This window comes from Lampris incognitus, chromosome 11 (genome assembly GCF_029633865.1).
Source record: "Lampris incognitus isolate fLamInc1 chromosome 11, fLamInc1.hap2, whole genome shotgun sequence".
Lineage (NCBI taxonomy): Eukaryota > Metazoa > Chordata > Actinopteri > Lampriformes > Lampridae > Lampris > Lampris incognitus.
Window position 1 is genome coordinate 13,594,813 of NC_079221.1, and position 21,720 is coordinate 13,616,532.

The following is a 21,720-nucleotide window of genomic DNA, read 5'->3' on the forward strand; positions in this document are numbered from 1 at the left end:
TTGTAAAAGCGACTTTAATTGGCCACGAAATATAGCCATGTACCTTTAGATTGGACCATTCCAGGGTCACGCGGGTGATCGAGACGCAGGCGCACAGCGCACGTTTGCCGGGGCGTGGCGAGACGGTGTCCGTATGAGGTCATATCCAGAGCCCTTGAGAGAGTTACGACCACAGGCATGTACATACCTCGTTTGGAATTTGACGTGCGTCTGCGTGGTCGCCATGTTGGGGCGGTCAACAGTCGAATCAAGCGTCAAGAGAGTTGAGTTGATAGAAAAATGCCTCAGGCGTGCGCTGCGTTTGGCTGTTCGAACAGAAGAAACGTTAAAAACAGGCAACGCGGGATAACTTTTCACAAGTAAGTGGCGATTTTATTAACAATCATTTTATATAACAATATTTTACTATTTTGGAAGGCTGTGAACGTGAAATATCACCTCAGACTATCCGGAAAATTATCTGACACCGTCGTAACGTTAGCTAACGTTAGCTAGCTACCTAACCTGGCTGGCTAGCTAGCTAGATAACTTGCTGAAACATTAGTACAACTAGGGGTAAACGTGATATTTAGATACACCTCATCTCATAAATTGTATAATTTATTTTATAGAAAAGTATCATCTGGAATGTGTTTGTGCTCATGAGATTATACAAGCTACCAATTTAAATTAGCTAGCTAGCTAGAGCTACTAAGCCATATTTATGCTGCTACTTTAATGTACTGGCTGTACCATTCAGCTACATGCCAGAAGTAATATTGAGATGGCCTTGTGTTTGTCAAAGGTTCCCAAAAAATCCTGGACTAAGGAAAGCTTGGGCCATAGCAGTTAGACGGAAGGATTTTGAGCCTACAAATGCTACAGTTCTCTGCAGCTGTCATTTCAAGGCAGAGGATTTTGACAGAACTGGGCAAACTGTGCGTGTGAAGGAATGTGTGATTCCTTCAGTTTTTACATCCTTTCCAGACCATCTGAACAAGGTTAGTGTATTGTTAAGTCATAAGATTATAGTGTTATTTTTGGTAAACAGTGTTAATAATGGAAACTGATTGGAATGGTGAGCATATACAGTACATGATCTCTTGCTAACATAACTGGAATTACCGCTAAACTTGATATTGAAAGTAAACATCCCTTTTTAGAGTTTTCTAATATTGATTTCTTACTTAATTTGAAGGTTCCCAATAAAGCCAGGTCAACTAGGACATCAACACAAGCTGGTGAGACAAGTGATGATCCTGTGTCTGAATCTCCTGAACCGCAGAACTCCTCAACCTCAGTAAGTGTAACAAAGCAGTTCTTATCCACAGCATTTTTGCAATATACTTAGTTGTGTTGTATAGTGCTTACCCAACAAGTGCTATATTTTATAGGATCATCATATGCCCCTGACCCTGACCAAGTTAAATTTAAGTTAGCTGAGGCTGAAGCGAGAGTTAAGGAGCTGTAGAGGGAGTTGAGAAATGCCAAGGATCATGAAAGGAGACAGAAACAAAATGTTAAGTCACTGCTAGATGAGTTGAAAGAGAAAAATATGATTTCAGAGGAACTACAGCTAAAACTTGTCATTAGTTGTCATTAGTTGTCAGCACATTTCACAAATTGAGGCAGTACCACATTGCCAAACTTCACACTCTGCAATTTCAAAGTGGTAGCTTCCGAAAGAAGCTCTCTAAAGTGATACTGTTTCAGGGATACTAATCCTTATAACAAAAGGTTCTAAGGTCACATGCTACTGTACATCAAAGCATACAATTAAATAAGAAACACAGATGCCTCACAAGATAAAACAAATCAAAATACAATAGTGATAGTGACGATAATACATGCAATAAATAAATGCAAAACAGCATAAAAAGATGTGTAAATTATGTCATGTATAAAACAAAGAAATCTAAATACAATCGTGATAGTGATGATGATAAATGCAATAGACATTGAAACAGAGCATAAAAAGAAAAGTGTAAATGACTAAGTATATGTGCGTGTGTGTGTATATATATGTAATGTTTAGTCAGGACAGGTTATGTGGGCTATGTCTATATTTGATTCAGCGGGGGAGATCCTAAGCTTAGATTTTGAAAATGTTGATGATTGTTTGGCAATAGTTATATAGTAGGTATTCCACAGTATAGATCATCTTTATTGAATAGAAAACTGATTATTAGTATATTATAGTAGCTAATTATAATAATCATTCTGTACACATGATGAAGAAAATTCCCAAATTAGAACAGTCAGAAACCATCGTCAATGACCCAGCTTGTGTGTTGACTACTAAACTTGTTCTGAATAAACACGACGTTTATCTTCAGTGAAACCGACTTTATTCACTCCATTTCTTCACGATACCAAGTGACCAGCAACTTGCTCTCAGCATGAGCACCACCACAACTGCGCATGACAAGAGACTCCCGCCTAGAAGGGGCAATACACTGCACATGCATAACCTGACCAGAAGGGGAGCTGTCCTCCATTACATTAACTAAATAGGGATGCATAGAGATAACAACATGTTAACAATCTCATTCTCTTTTTTTAAAGAAATAAACAGAAAACAAAAAATGAAATTCACAGCGTGAATTATGGAACATACATTTCCAGAGAAATCAACATGTCATGGAAACATTTGAGAACAAAATCAATTGTCCATCCAACACCCTTTTAACCCAGGTCCCATTGTCCTTCACAGAGTGCCTTTAAGAGCACAAGAGCCGATGCTCCTTTCTTTGTGAGACAGTCAGCGAGTTGAGTTTTCGTGTCTGACCAACGCACCTCCTTGATCTTCTTGCTTTGTATGAGTTCTTTAATGCTACTGATTTCCAGCCTAAGTCTTTTCTCTGTGACTTGCTTTGTAGACTTGAGAGCATCATACAGAGAGTGGTTATCAGTCACACAGAGCACGGAGGGAGCATTCAGTTCAGCATTGCCAGTAGTTAGTTCAGAAAATAGTGTGGCCAGAAACATTGCATTGTCTACTCCATCTGACATAGCAAGAGTTTCCCCTGCGAGTGTACTGCGGACCACACGTCTGATTTTCTTAGAGGGCCAGCTGAGTGGGGAAAACTTCCCTCTTTCTCCCATAAGTGTTATCAAAGTACCTCCCTGTGAACCTCCATCAGGGAGGTTCCCAAACGAAGCATCACTGAATACTATCAAGTTCAAAGCATCAGTGTCATTAAGGGGCTCACTTCTCTGTGTGGCCCGACCTGCTTGAATGGGTATAGGCTGCAGATTGTCAATGTAACTTTGTTGGTGTACCTGTACCTCACCGTTTACCGTTACAAAATCCATTCCTACATAAGAAAACTTTTCATGCTCCTCACGACCAACCTTAAACACAGATTTCAGTTGCGGGATTACGTTTGATGAAAAGTTTGATGTGCCTGCCCAGAGAAAATCATCTACATGACATGCAAGCACCCCAGTGACCTTACATTGCTCATCCAACTAATAAAATATTGCTGGATCCACCTGAGACACTCTACCACCAGTAGTCTGCATGATTTCCTTCACTTTGTTGTACCAATATAGTGATGCGTCTGCAAGTCCATAAACACATTTCTTAAGTTTCCATACAACATGTTCACAGCCTGCTTCTGTAGGGGGGCGGATATAAATATCCCTGGATAGCTCCATACCCTGTAAAAATGCCGATTTGATGTCCATAGAATGCACTTCCCACTGGTTTTGACATATCACTGATAACATAACTCTAAGTGAATCAGTAGCACATGTAGGGGAATCCTTTTGTAGCTCTTGAATATTTATCTCTTCAAAACCTCTGGCAACCAGTCGTGCTTTAGGCACAATACCCTTAGGTGTTTCTTTAAGACTACAAACCCATCTAGTAGAGATACATTTCTGACCTGCATCTTTAACTACCTCGAAGACATTATTATTGTGCCAGTTCTTTATTTCTTCCTGTTTAGCTGCATCAAATGAGATGTCTTTCGTTATAAGTACATCAGCTTCTCTGTCTGTTTCTATGTGGAGATTATCAACTTCTGAGATATCAACTGATACCTTTTGCCCATCACTTCCATTATTCTCTAGATGTTGCATGTTATACCATGTTTTATATTTCCCTGTAGCTTTGCCTGCTCTCCCCAAGACTCTTGCTCTAAGTAGAGTATTGTCACCTCTGTTCATATATGTTACAGTCTGTCCTGTTTTTAAACTCATACCTGCAGAGGGGACAGGATTATCATGTGCATTAGGCTTATGGGCCATTTCAGTTTGTGCAACATTACTTTCAGGTAACTTATTCTCTCTATTTTGTTCACTGGCTAAATCATCAGCTACATTGTTTATACCTTGTTGATCATTTCCTGTTTCTGTGTCTTGTTGATCATTTACTGTTTCAGCATCATTTTCATTTTGTACCATTTGTTCTTCGTTAACCCTTGTGTTCACCTTGGAAAGTCTAGAGTGATGTACTCGCACTAAGATTCCACCATGCCTTACAAAAACAACAGCTCCATCCTGACCAATAACAATTCCTGGTCCTTTCCACTCATTACATTCAGCTCGTTTGTAATACACCTTGTCACCCATGTCATATTTTTCATCTGTAGCTCTGAGCTGTTTACGTAGTGCTCGTCTTATCCTTTCTGAGCACTCTGCTTCAGTGAATGCTTTTCTAGCAGCATGTAGGGCCGAAATGTGCTCTCCTACTCTAGCACTCATAGTAGTACCCTCTAGTGCGGGTGGTTTATCAACCAGTACAGAAGGAAGGTTAGGATTCAAACCATACACAAGTTGACGTGGACTGTAGCCGTGCACATTATGCATACTGTTCTTAGCCATATCACGGAACTCTGCATTATTGAATTCTCCTCCGTTATCGCTGTAGAGCCTCTGGGGGGCGCTGTGGATTCCTATCCATGTATGAAGAAATGACTTGACGATCTCTGAGGACTTCTTGGTTTTTACAATGCTTCCTGCGCTGAACCTTGTGAATTGATCAATGATGTGGAGGTACCATACCCCTGGTTCCAACTCATGCAAATCTACTGCCACCGTTTCATTAAACGTTGAAGCAAGAGGCAAGCCCACAGCAGGCTTTGGCTTCGTCTTGCTGTATCTCTGGCAAATATCACAGTCCTGTACTATGTGCTGCAAAATCGTGTCACACTCTGTGTCTTTATTTCCAGAGCTATGGATGAGCCGCTGCAGCCTCTCGGCGGAGGCGTGACCGAACTGTTTATGCAATTTCAGAAGAACTTTGGGTTTCTCATTTGCGGTCATATTTTCTGTGACTGTGAGGACCTCATCTTCATTCAGGCTGTTCTCTGGAGCCGTCAGTGCTTCAGTTTCTATTGGCTTTGTTTCTGTGCTCTTGTCTCTGATATCTATACAATAGTGTCCCGAGCTGGTTAATTCAAGAGGGATATTTTGATTAAACATCACAGCACTATCATTCTCCATATCCAAAATGGTCCCTGCCCTTTTCAGTGAAGTCTTACTCAGAAGCAGTGGGATATCAGCTTTAACTACTTCAGTTTCCACTTGACATTTTGTCTGTCCTATTTTTGCAGGCAGTTTCAGTATTTTGGAGGAATGTACTATATTCCCATCTCCAAAGCGAAATGGTCTGCTGCTTGGAATTTCACTTTGCGCTATCTGGTTCACTTGGCTTTGACTGAGGTCTGCGACAAAATTTTCCAACCACTTTTCTCCGCATACTGTGCGGGTACATGCAGTATCAATGATAGCTGTCCCTAACGACTCAGTCAGAAAGATCTCTGATGCTGATTCAGATAGCGAGGCTTTGGTAAACAATGTGTCCTCTACTTTTGCTGGCTCTTCAGTTAGCTTTACTTGCTCGCTATTCTTGTGGGGACAGTCCTTGGCCCAATGGAACGTGCTCTGACATACAGCACATTTTGATCGCCTACCGAACCTATCCAGTGGGTTAGTACCTTGTAACGGTGGCTTTTGTTGTCCAACCTGTGTTGTCTGTGACTCTTGTCCAGCTTGCTGCACAACGTTACTTGTTCGTTTAAATCTTCCTCGCGAGCGCTGCTCTGTGTAGAACACTTCATCTTTTACTTGTATGCCGTTAGTCGCGTCGACTTGTATTTTCCCTCCAAAAATCCTCCTGAGCGCGGACTTCATTGCCGCAAACGTTAGATCCGTACACGCTGTCAGCGCCATTTGCCTACTCCTCTCGTCTAGACAAGCCGTATCCAAAAGTTTAAAAGCCAATACGGCATCGGGAAGAGTCATATCATACTTTTTCATTCTATTGTATCGCTGCTCAAAGTCAATCACATAGTCCGCCATGGACACAGAACTGTCCTTCTTGATACAGTCAAAATACGAATAAGCATCGTAAGCGCGGTCCCTCTCTTCTTTGAGAAACATTCCATCTAGTTTTGCAATTAAAACGTCCATACCCCCATCTGTATTCAAGTCTGCAGCGGGTATTTCCATGGCGATATCCCTTGCCCTTCCTTCAAGCCCCAGGATGACAGCAAGGGCCTGTTTCTTCTTATCCAGCTCAGTAATGAGCTTCCACATAGCAACTTCATTTTTCCAACTCTCGTACGGTCGGGACTCATCGAACTTCGGTGGAACTTTGTAGCTAGCAGAAGCCATTTTCTGCTAACCATCGACTGCTACCAATGTTGACTACTAAACTTGTTCTGAATAAACACGACGTTTATCTTCAGTGAAACCGACTTTATTCACTCCATTTCTTCACGATACCAAGTGACCAGCAACTTGCTCTCAGCATGAGCACCACCACAACTGCGCATGACAAGAGACTCCCGCCTAGAAGGGGCAATACACTGCACATGCATAACCTGACCAGAAGGGGAGCTGTCCTCCATTACATTAACTAAATAGGGATGCATAGAGATAACAACATGTTAACATGTGAACAGTGTCAGCTTTTTACGTCACATCTTAATGTTGTAATTCTCTCCAGATTCATTTTACTTTATACTTTAACTTCTGTCTTTACTTTCCAAATATGTGTTAAACAGGACTTCCAATTTTATTGAACTTTTTCATACAGCGAACTTAGCAAGTTTTTGTCAGTGTAGTGTGGAAAGAGTCGATTCATGTAGAGAAGTCTGCATCTCTCAATACACATTATATTGGTATACTTCCGGATATTGACCGCTCCAATATGGCGGACGGGCAGGCGCATAGTGGCAGCGTACAGCAGCGGCCAATGATGTATCTACGTATATATGTCTATGGTTACAACACTGATTGATCTTGCCGCCATACAATCACGTGGTTCATGTACACATCAATAGTTCCAAACAATCCCCACGCTGTCAAGCTCTCATATGGGACAGACAGCAGCGAGTGCAATATTAAACAGTAAATACTAAAATATGAAACATGAAACCATTTCTTTGCACTTTTAACTGCGTTTACATTTATTGCATGTACTTTTAAGGTTAATTTGGTATGTGGAGTGGCAGAGTGAGATTTATTTTCTAGAGGAAAAGGGTTTGTTCATTTATACATAAACTATGTTAGCACACATTACATAACCAAGTTTCCTGTAGTAGTCGGCTTTATTTTAACCATCAGTCAACCTCCCGTTACATTCCTGTTGATAATATCAACGGTTTTAGACATACACATACACCCATCAGCTATGTTATTGGGTTCGATCTACTTACACTGTACATGACTTACCTGCATTGTCAAAGATCTGTCAAAGATTTGATGTTGGAATGTAGTAGCGAGTGGGCATTCGGTGTGTTGGTGTCCAGTTTTTTGATGAGACAAAGGTGGTAACCTTAGCGCCGCCACACATCCCTGATATTATCCTGATACGATCCCTGACTTTCACATACAGTGTAAGCATGCATAATGACGAATAAATATCAATGAATACCAATAACTGCTCACTGTAAATAAGCAAGTTTGATCAGCAGTGCAAAAAAATACCAGGCAACAAACTGCATTCAAGAAAACAATCATAATATGTTACAGCCTGGCTGGTGAGCCTGCAACATAAAAAGGAGGCTGACACAAACTTAGGTTTCCAATAAATAGAAGACTTTATTTAATGGTATGGCAATGTAAACATGATGACAAGCCGAAATTGAGTCTGAGTATGATAAGAATAGGTCTCCATGTACTGGGCACACCTTACTAGGTGTGACTAACTAATAATTCCTCCCTGTTGCCACCATAGCCTAAAGAATAAAAGAGGGATACTGTGGGGAAATGAAACTGTAAAAAAGCAATACAAATTCGCTTCACTACAGGCACGCCAGGCTACATGCCCATACACTGCCAACTGCCAGTGCATTCCCACTGCAAGGCCAGTTGGCTGGGATGCAGAGGGGTACCACATCTCTCATGAATGCTGGATCTTCTATAAGTACGCAGCACAGCGAGGCCTACCAAAAAAAGAAAGGGTGTCAAACACACAAAGTTGAAAAGAACACCCCAACACCACTGGTATTGGTATTCATAAGAGAACAAAACTATATCAAAGGTAACAATATAACACAATTGATACTCCATTTTCTGTGAGGATTTGTTTTCCTGGTCTTGTTATGACCCCTGGCATCTCACCTATTCTAAGTCAGGGAGACATGAGTGGATAGGAAGGGGTTGTCAACCGCTCTCTGTGGTCTCCACTGTTGTCTTGACGTCTGACGGCAATGGCTACATTCAACATTTTATAGATCAATTGTCATTCCATGGTTGGCTGTGCGGCATTTGGATGCACCAATCGGTCCAAGAAAGGAGTGCGGATGTATGGCTTCCCAAAGGATATGGACAGAAGCAAGAAATGGTTGGCAATGGTCAGCAGAAGCAACCTGACAATCAAAAGAGACTACAACAACAGAAAACTGTGTCAAGTAAGTTGTGTTTACACAGGTGAAACAGACAAGCTACTTGTGGTCAACAAAGGGTTTTACACTTTTAAATGGACAGCACAATGCAATTCCAACTGACGATTAAGGCAGATGTTTGGAATATGGGTGGACACTGAATTTGCATGCCCCTCTCCAGGCGCATTTTGAAGAGGACCAATTTATTGCCACAAAAAAAGGCCAAATGAAGTTGAGGGCTGACGCTATGCCCACCATATTTGTGTATCGCCTGAGGACCAAGAGGAGGAAAGCCCCTTCGCTGAGAATCCTGCCAGCAATGGTTACTTCAATGGCCAGTGACAACACCTATTGTGGTCAACAAACAACAAACTTTGGTATGACAAATGTGAACACACAATATTTCTTAATAACATTTCTGATTTCATTGTATGCATATATAGATAGCACATATGCCTGTAACCAAAATATGTCATATGGTGTGTTTACCTTGTTCACCAGTTGAATGCCCTACCGATATTAAAAACCTCGAAAGTGGAAATTTATTGAGAGCGCAGAGTTCACGAGTTCTGTACACGACTGGGCATGTCCCGATCACGAACTCACGAGTTCCATTTCAAGGCAACTTAAAACTACGCTAGCGAGCTAAAAAATTAATAACAAGTTAGCCAAATATAGTAACATTAATTTTATTCAAGTGTAACGATATATGGTAGCAGTACAGCAAACTGCCATCACAGACCCGTTGATAACCAGAACACCGTAATAGTCAATGTTCTCCAATATGCAATCCTGCTCCAAGGCCTGTCAGTCCTGGCTAAGGAAAGACCTGTAAATCCCATTGAATATTTAGCGGTATTCCTTCTGAAAAACAAAACCCAGTTTGAAGATCGGAATTAGGCCCTCGGCCCAAAGCCCGCTCCTCTATGAGGTCGTGTGTTTGTGTTTCATTTGATGTGTATACTAGTGAATGAGTAGGTTTTTTTAGTCTCTTTTTTGTTTTTTAACTGAAATAAAGAAAAAAGTTGGCAAAAAAAAAGTTAACGTTAGGCCTCAGCTAACAGGTTAATCAGCCATAACATTACATCGCTTGTTTTAACTTAGAACAACAAACGTTAAATAACGTAATTATTGAGTCCTATGCATATATAACTAACAATGTTTGCAAGCAACAGAGTAATTATGTTCAAGTTTGAGTTGAACTAGCTTAGAAGCTAACGTACCTTGGTTCAATTTTGCTGAAGTTGTGTTGCTAGTAACTGTTAACATAGTAATGGTAGGTCAATGACCTGTTTTGGTGTTAACGTTACTGTAAGTCACTGGAATACACTTTATTTGTACAGGAGAGGCATCTGAGGACTTCGACAGTACTGACTTTGTCCCGTCTGTCTTCTCCTACTCAACCCAGTCCAGCAAAGGCGATGCAAAACATGAGAGGTAAATATGGTCACTTCCTTGTGATTTGTTGTTCACTGTGCTCACCCAGCATGACTCGACATAGCATGACTCGAAGTGCAGAGAAGAAATGGTGAGTAATTTAATGTAGCTACTTTTTTGTCAGGATTATCTGTTAGGCCAGATAATTTCTGTTATGTCTACATTATCTCATGAAGCCCTTTGAGGCGTGCTATGTGATTTCCACTGACTTGAATTGAGGATGTGATAAACCTGTGGTCAACTGAGTAAATTAACTGTTTTGTACTAACTGCTTGCTCTCTTCTGTGTGTATTAGATATGAGAGAAAAAGAAGAAGGGATGAAACCCCCCACAGACGGCCAGACAATGGACATCAGTCCACAGAAGTTGTTGATGAGGCTGCATCGGAATCCACACGTACTTCCCTCTCCCCAAATGATTGCGGAATGGAGCCTGGTGCTGGTCCTTGCACTGGTAAGAACTTCTAACATCTTAACTATTGTACAGTAGGACAGTCCATACCAGGATTAATCAGGTTGTCCTGTTTATATATTTGCTGTGAAAAAGTATTTGGCCATGATTCTGTTTGGCACAGTCTGAATGATCACCCAGAGTGTAACCGTTTCCCAGATATGAAAAATAGGACTGTGAAATGTCTATTTATCTTTATAACTAATCTCTTTTTTAGAAGCCAAAGTCCCAAAGGCTCTCCATGATGACCTCAAACAGAAATACAGCCAACTTTCTACCGAATGTGACAGCCTGCGTGTGGACATCAACAAACTCAAAGCCAAGAATGAACAACTAAACACAACACTCAGGAACACACAGTTTTCCTTTAGCTTTATCAAATGCAAAGCAGCACAGGTTCTGTTTTTCACAGGTCTGACCAGTGTCATTTTTGAGTGGTTGCTCCAAACAGTTAAAGACAGTGTAGAGGTTGTGCGTAGCTCTCTGACCCTGGAGGACCATCTATTGGCTATCCTGATGAAACTCCGATTAGGGCTCAGCAACAAGGATATTGCATTCAGACTGAATGTTACCGAATGTGACATCTCTAAAATTATGAGAAGTTGGCTCCCTGTTATGTCTCAGGTTTTGAAACCTCTCATCAAGTGGCCAAGCAGGCATGCAATATTAAGGAATATGCCAAAATGTTTTAAAGCTAAATATACACGTTGCAGATGCATTATCGACTGCACTGAAATTTTTATTAACAGACCCACGAATCTAACAGCCAGAGCCCAAACATATCTGAATTATAAGAGCCACAACACAGTTAAGTATTTGGTTGGCATGTCACCTGCGGGGGCCATTACTTTTCTGTCTGCAGGTTGGGGTGGGCGTGTTTCTGATAAACAACTTACAGCTGAGTCTGGATTTTATGACCTTCTAGAAGTAAACGATGAGATGCTAGCAGATCGTGGTTTTACCATCAGAGATGAGCTTGCCGTACGCGGTGCCACCCTTAGAATCCCTCACTTTACCAAAGGTAAAAAACAGCTCTCTGCTCAAGAAGTGTCTAACGAGAGAATACACATTGAAAGAGTAATAGGTAGATGGAAGAATTTCAAAATTCTGACAACTGTTATTCCATTCACACAGGTAGACCTCTTGAATGACATGGTGATTGTGTGTGCAGCGTTAACAAACCTTTGTAAATGTATAGTCTCTAGAAAATAATTTGTCAATGTTTTGATAAAGGATCCATGAAATTATAATTACATTTTCCAGTATGTAGAGTCAAAGATAATTTTCAAGGTTCAAGATTTTTATTAGTCATATGTTTATGTGCAGGTACAGCAGCAGTGACATGAGGTAATCATTTTTTCTTTCACAAGATGCACAGTTATTGTAAAAAATGTTATTGAGATTAATTCAATATTCAGTTTTAATGTAAGATACAATTACAGGCAATGCCAATTTATTACTGCATTAAATGATTTGTTTCACAGTACGTCCTTTCTTTTGATTTTTGCACATTCGTAGTGGAAATGGTTCTTGCACTTTGCACAGGTGGTCATCTTTCCGAACTCTGGCCTTTCACAATTGGAGCAGACTGTAGGTGCTTGCATGTTTGGGTCCATGCTTCGGGTTAAGAGCTCAGGCAAAACACTTTGTTTGAAGAACTGTTCAGCAATAGGCAGGACTGTTTGCAGCATTTCTTCATCTCTGGCTTAGCGAGTGATATATATATTTTTTTAATCAAGACTACAGATATACAAACGAAGCCAGTATACTCTAAAACAACAGAGTAGGCTAAGAACAGTACATCAAACATGTCAAAGACAATTAGAACAAAACAAGGAAACCGAAAAGGACAATTAAAAAGAGATAGAATAAAATAGAATAAAATGGGACAAAGCAATATTTCAGGGGTTAAATTACATTAAATTGTGTTCAAAATACAAAGAATAATTTTTGGGCATTTCTGTTTTTCATACATTTTAGAGATTTAGACAAAGTTACTAATTCGGTTTTAAAGGCTGCTAAACGGATACATTTTGCAATATTTACATTTGTGTATGAAATATTTTGCCAAAATAATCACATTAATCACCAAGAATTCTATATTTCTATCATCCATAAACATTCCAAATTTGACACTTACTAGTAGAAATGGCGGTAGAGCACTAATGCTCGACTTCATCCATGCATACAAATTATACCAAAACGTATTAAGTAATGTTACAGTGGAAAAATAAATGATCCGTAGATTCTATGTCTGTCTTGCAGAATTGGCAGAAATTACAGTCTACATTAAATTTTAAACGTATAAATTCACTGGAGGGGTAAATATCATTAATTATCTTGAAGTGAACCTCTTTGGCTTTTGGAGGGGGGGGGGATAGGGAATGGAATGTATCTTTTTCTAATTTTATGGGCATTCAAATGTGAGTACATGTCTAAAATATAATTCCATCTTAAAGGGTTAGGATAGCATATCTTCAAGAGAGTTTCGGATAAAGAGATTATTGCAGGTTCTGTCGACAAATTTTAAGTTGTCAATCATTAAGGGGCGGAGCGTGGGGCTGACAGAGGAGTAAATAAGACACTGTGAGACCATCATCTTGAGTTGTATAGGGATCGCACTTATTACCATGTCATAGACCTTTACAGAGGAGGATAAACTATATTTCAAACACAACTCATTATAATTCAATAGATTGCCTCTGTCATCCATGATGTGTGTAATGGACCAAATACCCTTTTTCTACCACTCTTCCAAAAACACAGATTTTCCCTTAAACAGGACACATCTATTATTCCAAATTGGAACTGCATGGGGGGTAAGTTGTGTTTAAACAACAGTTTCCAATATTGCAAAACTTGTTTACGAAAGGCAGATAAACGTAATGGTATCTTGGACAGTTCAAAATCACAGTTCAAAAGAAAAGCAATCCCTCCCAACTTTTTAAAGATTGCATTAAGAATGGCATGCCAAAACACAGTCTCATCCATGACAAAGGCTTTTAGCCACTTCAGTTTGATCATACATTCATAATGTCAAAATCAATGGCATTCAACCCCCTGTTTTCATAACTTTTCAAGAGGTAACTTTTCCTGATATAATGACACTTGTTTTTCCAAATAAAATTGAAATTAGTTTGGTTTATGGATTTAATCATTCTTGATGAAATAGCCAATGAGTAAGCAGGATAAATAAATCTAGAGATACTCTCCATCTTGGTGAGTAGAGTCCTCCCAAACAGAGTAATGTCCCTCTGTAACCAGCTGTTTAATATAGCTTTACACTTTGTAATATTATTCTGAACATTCATCTCTTCTCTTGATTCAAGGTTTTTACTTAAGTTAATTCCTAAATATTTAACCTCAGTTTTAACAGGGACACCAAATAAAGAGCTAGAGGGATGTTCATGTATCGCCAGAAGTTCACATTTGCTTATATTCAAAGTTAAACCTGATGCTTTGGTAAAGAGCTCAACTGATTTAAGGGCCAAGGGGATCTGGGAGGCATTTTTTAAGAAAAGTGTGGTGTCATCCACAAGTTGGCTTATCAATAACTTGTTGTCCAAGGCCTCTAGGCCCTCAATGTTATCATTTTTAATTAGAATGGAAAGTAATTCTGCTACAATAATGAATAACAAAGGGGAGCTGCCGCAGCCTTGTCTAATGCCTCTTTTAGCACCAAATCTCGGGCAGGTACCACCAGGTAAGGACACGCAACTGTTTATATCCTTGTATAACATGCTTATGACACCAACAAACCTTTCTCCAGAACCAAAATGATGTAGGGCTTGTAAGATGAAAGGGTGCTCAACAGAATCAAACGCTTTGTGAAAATCTAGAAACAGTAAGAATCCATCATCTTCAACTAAATCACTGTAATCTAGCAGATCCAGAACCAGATGGATGTTATTGTGAATAGATCTCCCCTTGATAAACCCAGATTGTGTTTCACTAATTATTTGTGTTATACCTTCTTTCAGTCTGGCAGCTAGCACTCCTGACAGAATCTTATAGTCTGTATTTAGCAAAGTGATAGGCCTTAAATAATCAAGAATACTTTTATCTTTCCCCGGTTTAGGGATCAAAATTATTACTCCTTGTTTCATAGTTGGGGTCAGTTCCTGTCTTTCTATGCAGTCCTTTATTGCATTTAGTAATAATTCTCTAATATCTGACCAAAAACATTTGAAAAAATTGGAAGTAAGACCATCGGAGCCAGGAGATTTACCCGTAGCCATTTTTCGGATAACATAATCCAATTCTTCTATAAGAACGTCTGAATCACACAAATCTTTGAAGGGTTGATCAATGCTAGGCAGGTGACCTTTAACCTTGTCAAAAAACTGCAAAGAACCAGAGACAGAAAACGAAGAGGAGTATACTGACTTATAGAAACTAAAACCTCATTTGCTATATCCTTTGGCTCAAAGGATTCAGACCCATTAATTATAAGCGTATTTATTGTGTTTTTTACCTGTCTCCTTTTTTCAAGTTGAAAGAAGTAAGCCGAATTTCTTTCGCCTTCTTCCATCCACCTGGCCCGAGATCTCACATATGCTCCTTGGGCTTTTTTAATGTAAAGCCCATCTAACTAGACTGCAAAACAACAAGATTGTACGCGAGTGATAATTACACCCTGCTCTGTCCAAACCACAAAGTCGCAGAACTGGACGTCACATACAAACATGTGAAGCTGAACTTGGTGGTAGTATTCATGGTTCTTCTTGAGGTGTAGTGATTTGTCTGAGCAAACTGTGTGTCCTCACTGCTTCCTGTCAGACCATCAGGGTATTTGTATGGGCACTTAATCTCCACAATTCCTCTGTTATTTAAAAGGAAGATATTTGTATGTTAAGACTAAGTGGAATGAGAGAGAGCAAATGGTGGAATAAAGAATAGCCTGCCCTAAAAAAAAATTTTTTTAAATATATATATATTTTTAACTCACTCATGCCTGCTGGTGGTTTATACCACTCATACCATGGTCAACAAACCAGACCGGACGTTCTTGTGCAAGTACTTGTACGTTAGAAGTCGAACAACGCCGTCTTACGTACCCAGGCATTGTCGGGCACTCCCCTACTATGCCATCAGCGCACTCTGGTCCCTTCGATTCTCTTAATTATGAGCAGATAAAACTGGCTGTAGCCATTTTTTCCTTCTCCACACCGTAAAACCACGTGTACCTCTTAAATCTCTATCACTGATGATGTCATGCTAACTAATCACCAAGTTTAGGCAACCAGTTGCCACTGTGTAGACTGTCCCAAGAAACAGCTAATACCCAGCTTACCACTTATTTCCTCTATAGGAAAGGCTGGCGTGGAAAAATATTACCTTCCCTTTACATCAGTACTTGTTCAACAGTTCTCTGCTTTGCATGGAGCAGACATAAACACACTAATGGATGTTTCTCTGATACAATCAGAATGTGAATGCCAGTTCATAGGTCTTACCGGCATGTTTCCAGTCAGTAGATGGCAGCATACTGTAAGAGAAAACACTGAGGGCCCCTCCTTCCCTACATGAATAGCCCAACCATGGCAGCAGTGTATCGTTGTTTAATCATGTGAGCTTGATCTGCTTATCAAGGGCCGAGTCTGCTTGCTATACTTCATCTTGAAGAGGACGTGGTAGAACAGGTCAAGTCAATTTTATTTGTATAGCCCAGTATCACAAATTACAGATTTGCCTCAGAGGGCTTTACAGCAACACAACATCCTGTCCTTAGACCCTCGCATCGGATAAGTAACAACTCACTTAAAAAAGAAATTAAAAAAATTAACAGGGAAAAAAAATAAAATAGGAAGAAACCTCAGGGAGAGCAACAGAAGAGGGATCTCTCTCCCAAGACGGACAGACGTGCAATGGACGTTGTGTTTACAGAATAAAACACAATTTACAGAATACAACATTGAAAGAGGATAACAGAATTATAATGGAATTGTAAGATATGCGAAGAATATGAGGAGGAGGATGCCAAGCAGTGTCCAGATGCCACTAGAACAGCCTAGGACCTGAGCCACACGACCGCCATCACCATGGAGACCTGAGAGGGCAGAAAAACATGCACACGGGAGACTCACATCACACCATTCACGGGAGAAGAGACAAGAAAAGACATTAGTCACACAATGGAGTAAGAGGATATAACATTGAAACAGGATAACAAGCTTACATGAATTTATAAGATATATATATATATATATATATATATATATATAACGTGATGAGGAGGATGCCAAGCAGTGTCCAGGTGGCGACCACCATCACCACGGAGACCTGGGGGGAGGACAGACTACACGTGCACACGGGGGAATATGGTAGAACAAGTTGACAGTCATGTGTCAAGTCACCCAGCAAGTGTCAAGTCAGCTGGTCTAAGCGTCCTCCGATATGACATTTTCTTGCCCTTTTTTTTATTTTGACCGTGACACTTCAACACATGGCGCAAAAACGGTATTTAGATGCTGCTTATTCCAACACAGACCTAAAACTCACTAGTGGAGCTCTTATTCTGCAGCCTATAGGAACTTTGGTGCTCGTTTCCATGTTGCTCAGTGTATTTGATCGTAACTGAGTTTGATTTTTCTCTCTCCCAATAACAAGTGCAGGCAGGCTGCATACCTGATATTAGATCTCCAATTGTCAACAAAGTGTCAGCTTTGCAGTTTTGACTCAGTTTTGCCACAGCTTCATATTAGAATGTACTTTCTTTAGAGCGTAATTTCTCAACGGATCTTGTATAAACTTACTCACTGAAATTTGGTTTAATTATTTTTACATTTTTGGTATTTTGCATTGTTACGGCCTGGTGAAAAAAAAACCTGGGCGTGCATCGCATGTATACAGCTATATGTGCAGTAGATATTCATTATTAATCTTTATTCATGCAGGAAAACCGTCTGATTCACAAACGCGATCTGTTCATGATTGTGTAATCTGTGTACATTATGTTGCCAACAATGCATTAGTGTGACGTGAGTGGTTTTATTTTGAAACGACAGACGGAAGTTGAAGTGTTTATTTCCGGTTGATTGATTCAAGATGCCGGGAGTGGACGCATCGTACGGTTGGTCTCATTATTACTAAACCGCTTCAGCAGATTTTACATTGATGGACGTGTGCTCGTAGGACTTGCTCTTTATGTGTTCATACCCAGATTTTTCCAACCTTTTTTGCGGTGAGCGTCGTTTGCGTCGTATTAGCATTAGCTCACTTAAAGATTCCGGGACACACTTCTCTGTCCACAATACAGGACGCGCACACTGGCAAGCCACAATGGAAAGAAAATAAAAACAAAGTCTGTCACAGTAGGATAATTAATAAAGACGTCTCTCTCAGCCTACGTAAATTGCAGTGGTCCTCAAGTATCAAAAGTATTGCTAGTTTTCTATTCGGCCAGGTGTGTCATTACATTCACCTGTTGTTAGCTAGCCTCCAATGAGGGAGACGTTACACCTGCAACAACAGGTGAATGTAATAAGCTGCCGGACAGTAGACCACCATCAGTGGCCGTGGTGCCAGAGGACCTGATTGAGAACCACTGATGTATGTCAGTGAGCTATTCAAACATGAGTGGGTTACCATTAAACTATGTGGTTTACAATTTTGTATTGGATAAGGTTTTGTTGAGTGGGATTTTGGAATGTTTTTTTTTCAAATTTAAAATAAAGTAACCGGCCACGTTTTTGGGGGGGGGGGATTTCAGGTATAAGCAAATTTGCGGACAACATTGGATGTCTTTCTCCAGATCTGCTCTCTGGAACGGTGAGAATATTTTTCTTTCATTATTCCCATTATATTTATGTTCTATCTCAAGGTCACCTTTTTGATTGTATGATTGTTAATCATCACGCTGTTTGTGGCAGATATGCACCAACTCACTACCTTGCATGTAGGAGTTCAGTAGACTCTTAACCCTCACTGAAGGAATGGAAATGTTTTCATGTAACAACTTTGTCATTGACATCAAGCTTACAGAAATAGCATGTCTAGGCTTATTGCCTTGCAACCCTGTTAAGACTTCATTCTTTCTGGTACAGCCAACATTCAGCTTAAACCTTTTAGAAACTTTCAGTTCTGAAAGACTTGAATTTTAAAAGCTTTAAATGTTTCTCGCTTTTGGTGAATGAACTCAATAACCAAAAAGTATTTGCTATGCAATACCATCTCCACTTATTGACATTACTCTGGTAATGTACAGTAGCTAGTAACTTTGTAAGTGAGCTGGCATAGAATTAGCATAGAGCTGGCATAGAACAAGGTTGTTGTCAGGCAACAGCCTGACAACAACCTTGAACCATAGCTGGCAGCTCCCATAGCTGCCAGTTGAAAACTCTAAATGCCAAACTTTCCATCTAATTAACAAAGACTGAAGACTGAATAATGGTCATGAGCCAGTTGCTCAGAACACTGCACTGACAATGTAGCCTAGCACCTGAATTTTTTAACATGTGCTGCTTGCTCACGCTGCTGTGGGTTTAACCATTTGGATGGATTTCCAGTAGGTTTTCTGGTTAAGGTGATAGTTGTCATCGCTGCCCAATAGACTGTGGTTCAGATAACTTGTCTTGTAATCTCCAGTGTCAGCACATTCTGACTTATCTTCAGGGGAAGTCCAGTGGAGTGGATTCAGCTGAAATCTCTGATGTAAGGCAATATTCCTGTCACGTTTTATTTTTACTTTCAGAAACTTTGCGACACGTTTTTCTTTCCTTACTTCTTTCTTTCTTTCTTTTTGACAGAGCTTTCTGAGCGCCGGAGTCAGCTTTGACCATGACACGCTACAAAATATGATCAGATTTCTCTTGTTAACATTCAGGTAACTTTGGACAATATTTTGGTTTCTTCTTGAGATTTTGTACCATTTCTGTAATGGTTGTGTTCCTTTCCTGTGTTAGCCATTGTTTTCTCTTTGCAGTTATAATTATAATTATTAATTCAATGGGTTTGTCCACCTTAATTTCATTGCATGTTTATATAGAGTGCACGAGGAGTACCATAGAAAACCAAACAAAACCGCTTAGCCTGACCATGGCGCTTGTTCTAGTGACATAGTTAGTTTAATGGAACATGGCTTTTTCCCTGGGGCCATTGGACTGGTAATAAAATAAATCATACATGATTGTTTGTAGAGATGTTGTGTATAGTGGGACTCTGAATATGGTGTTTTGTATGTGTCAGGTCGGCTGCGAAGAACAACCTCTCTGCTAAGGACCTCGTGGCGAGGCTGGAAGAGGGCAGCAGCCGGTGGTCCAAAGCCTCCCTGCAGGTGATGCACAAACTGTGGAGTGATCAGGGTGCATTAGTCCATGCCCAGCAGGAGATCCAGGCCACACTCAGCATTGGTCAGGTGCTGTATCTCACTTTTGAAATGATTCCTACACAAAATGTGGCATTTCTAAATGTCCTTCTGAAATTTGCAAACTGAAGAGTGAACTTGAAGGGATTTATTCCTTGTGTTATGTTACTTTTGTAGATAGTGGACATTCAGTGGAAGCTCGGTATGGCAGTTAGCGCTGACAGCTGTCGGTCTCTCAACTCACCGTACGTCTGTCTTCTGCTGAGGACCGTTGACCTCTCTGGACAGATTTGGCGGAGGTCTTTTGAGATGACCATTCCACAGTTTCAGGTGTGTGTGCATGAGAAAGGGTGTGCCAGTCCACTGCTTGGTTGAGAACGCATTTACAAAAGCTGTGTCATTTTTAATTTCTATTGTAAATTGATATTCAAACACCATGTCACCATCTCTCAGTAACCTAGGAGCTTGCTTTTTGATGATATTTCTCTCTTCTGCAGAACTTTCACAAGCAGTTCAAGGAGATGGCAGCTGTTCTGGAGACTGTATGATGGTTGCAAGCACAGATCTGCCTGTTATAACATGTATTTATTGTACTTTAAAGGTGTGTAAAACTATATGCAGTTCTACTTGAATCCAGACTTGTCATTCAGCGACGTGAACCAAAAACAAATCAAAGCAGACAAGATAAATTAATTCAAATGGTGGATTCACCGCACATTTGCTGATAGCTGTCATTTTCAAATACCTTCAGTAGATATGGTTGGCTGTTATCACTGTAATATTTGCTTGAGGACTTTCAGTGCAAGGGAAGTATTTTTGGAGGGCAGAGGGTCAAACATAAATAAAACAAAACCACTCAGCCGGCCCAGTTTGTGTTTTTGCATGCAGCAATCTAAGGAGATGGCTGTGAGTCAGTTACTCTGTTTCAAACAGTACCACTCAGCAGTTGCTACTGATATTTACTACTCTTATATGCTTCAGGAAAGCTGAAATATTACACACAGTATTTTAACCCTTACATGGAAACATTGATGTCTGTCTGAAAATGCCATATGTTAACGTAGTCGGCATGCTGGATAGAAATGAATGCAAATGTCATCTGCTTCTAAGTGGCTTGTATCTACAATGCTGCTTTTCCCCTTAAGCTCATATGAAACATATTAAATGGATGAATTATATGAACATATTAAATCCAGGAGTGTTGGGGATCTGGCAGTGTGGGGGAGAAGTCTAGGAGCTTGACAATAGCTACAAACATTTGCTTATTCTGTGCACCTCTTATCAGCACAAGACAGTCAGGGGTGAAGGTTTTTGGCTAGCCTGCCACACAACATCACAAGTAATTCATAATTTATTGCAAGTGCTCGGCTGAAAGGGTGTTTTAGCTTTGCTGTGAGTTTTTTTTTAATTTTTTTACTCATCTCTATTTTGTATATTATGAAGAAGCATGTTGTAATCACGCTCTTTACCTTAACTCACTGCTCGATCATGTCGGCTAATATTGATGTATTTTGCAAGGTGGAGCCGTGGTATGTGCCCAGGTAATGATCCTAAGCAGACCAGTGTAGCCTTTGCTGTTTTTCATGTCTATCCTCATTTAGATATCACTGAACAGTAACAAAATAAATATTCTGTATAAGTAATTTACACTTTCTCAGCTTCTTTTTTTCTTCCTGAACACTACAGCTCGACCTCATAACACAGGGAACG

At 40.1% G+C, this 21,720-nt stretch overlaps 2 protein-coding genes across 3 annotated transcripts; both read left to right on the forward strand.

Moving 5' to 3' along the window:
* The first annotated feature begins 144 nt into the window (after window positions 1-144).
* On the forward strand, window positions 145-12,184 carry LOC130121000 (uncharacterized). Its single transcript, XM_056289831.1, has 8 exons — window positions 145-359; window positions 785-980; window positions 1,178-1,279; window positions 8,670-8,846; window positions 9,001-9,196; window positions 10,163-10,256; window positions 10,552-10,709; window positions 10,924-12,184. Exons 1-8 carry the CDS (start codon window positions 280-282, stop codon window positions 11,916-11,918), a joined length of 1,998 nt encoding a protein of 665 aa, XP_056145806.1. The 5' UTR covers window positions 145-279; the 3' UTR covers window positions 11,919-12,184.
* A 5,569-nt stretch (window positions 12,185-17,753) lies between these two features.
* Window positions 17,754-21,646, forward strand: commd6 (COMM domain containing 6). Of its 2 annotated transcripts, none has more exons than XM_056289839.1 (7): window positions 17,754-17,778; window positions 18,418-18,476; window positions 19,293-19,358; window positions 19,454-19,530; window positions 19,893-20,061; window positions 20,188-20,340; window positions 20,508-21,646. In XM_056289839.1, the coding sequence occupies exons 1-7, from the start codon at window positions 17,754-17,756 to the stop codon at window positions 20,556-20,558; spliced, it is 600 nt and encodes a 199-aa protein (XP_056145814.1). In that variant the 3' UTR covers window positions 20,559-21,646. The 2 variants fall into 2 exon arrangements, with proteins under 2 accessions (XP_056145814.1, XP_056145815.1); XM_056289840.1 differs by having other exon boundaries at window positions 17,764-17,778; window positions 19,320-19,358.
* Window positions 21,647-21,720: the final 74 nt, after the last annotated feature.

What these genes read in the sequence shown, in the direction of transcription:
- commd6 (XM_056289839.1), top strand. Translation starts at nt 17,754, where the DNA reads ATGCCGGGAGTGGACGCATCGTACG. An exon ending in TTTCTCTTGTTAACATTCAG is followed by an intron (nt 19,531 to 19,892) that starts GTAACTTTGGAC and finishes TGTATGTGTCAG; the next exon opens with GTCGGCTGCGAAGAACAACC. An exon ending in TGACCATTCCACAGTTTCAG is followed by an intron (nt 20,341 to 20,507) that starts GTGTGTGTGCAT and finishes TCTCTTCTGCAG; the next exon opens with AACTTTCACAAGCAGTTCAA.
- LOC130121000 (XM_056289831.1), top strand. Translation starts at nt 280, where the DNA reads ATGCCTCAGGCGTGCGCTGCGTTTGGCTGTTCGAACAGAAGAAACGTT. An exon ending in CGCGGGATAACTTTTCACAA is followed by an intron (nt 360 to 784) that starts GTAAGTGGCGAT and finishes TGTTTGTCAAAG; the next exon opens with GTTCCCAAAAAATCCTGGAC. An exon ending in GGCGATGCAAAACATGAGAG is followed by an intron (nt 10,257 to 10,551) that starts GTAAATATGGTC and finishes TGTGTGTATTAG; the next exon opens with ATATGAGAGAAAAAGAAGAA.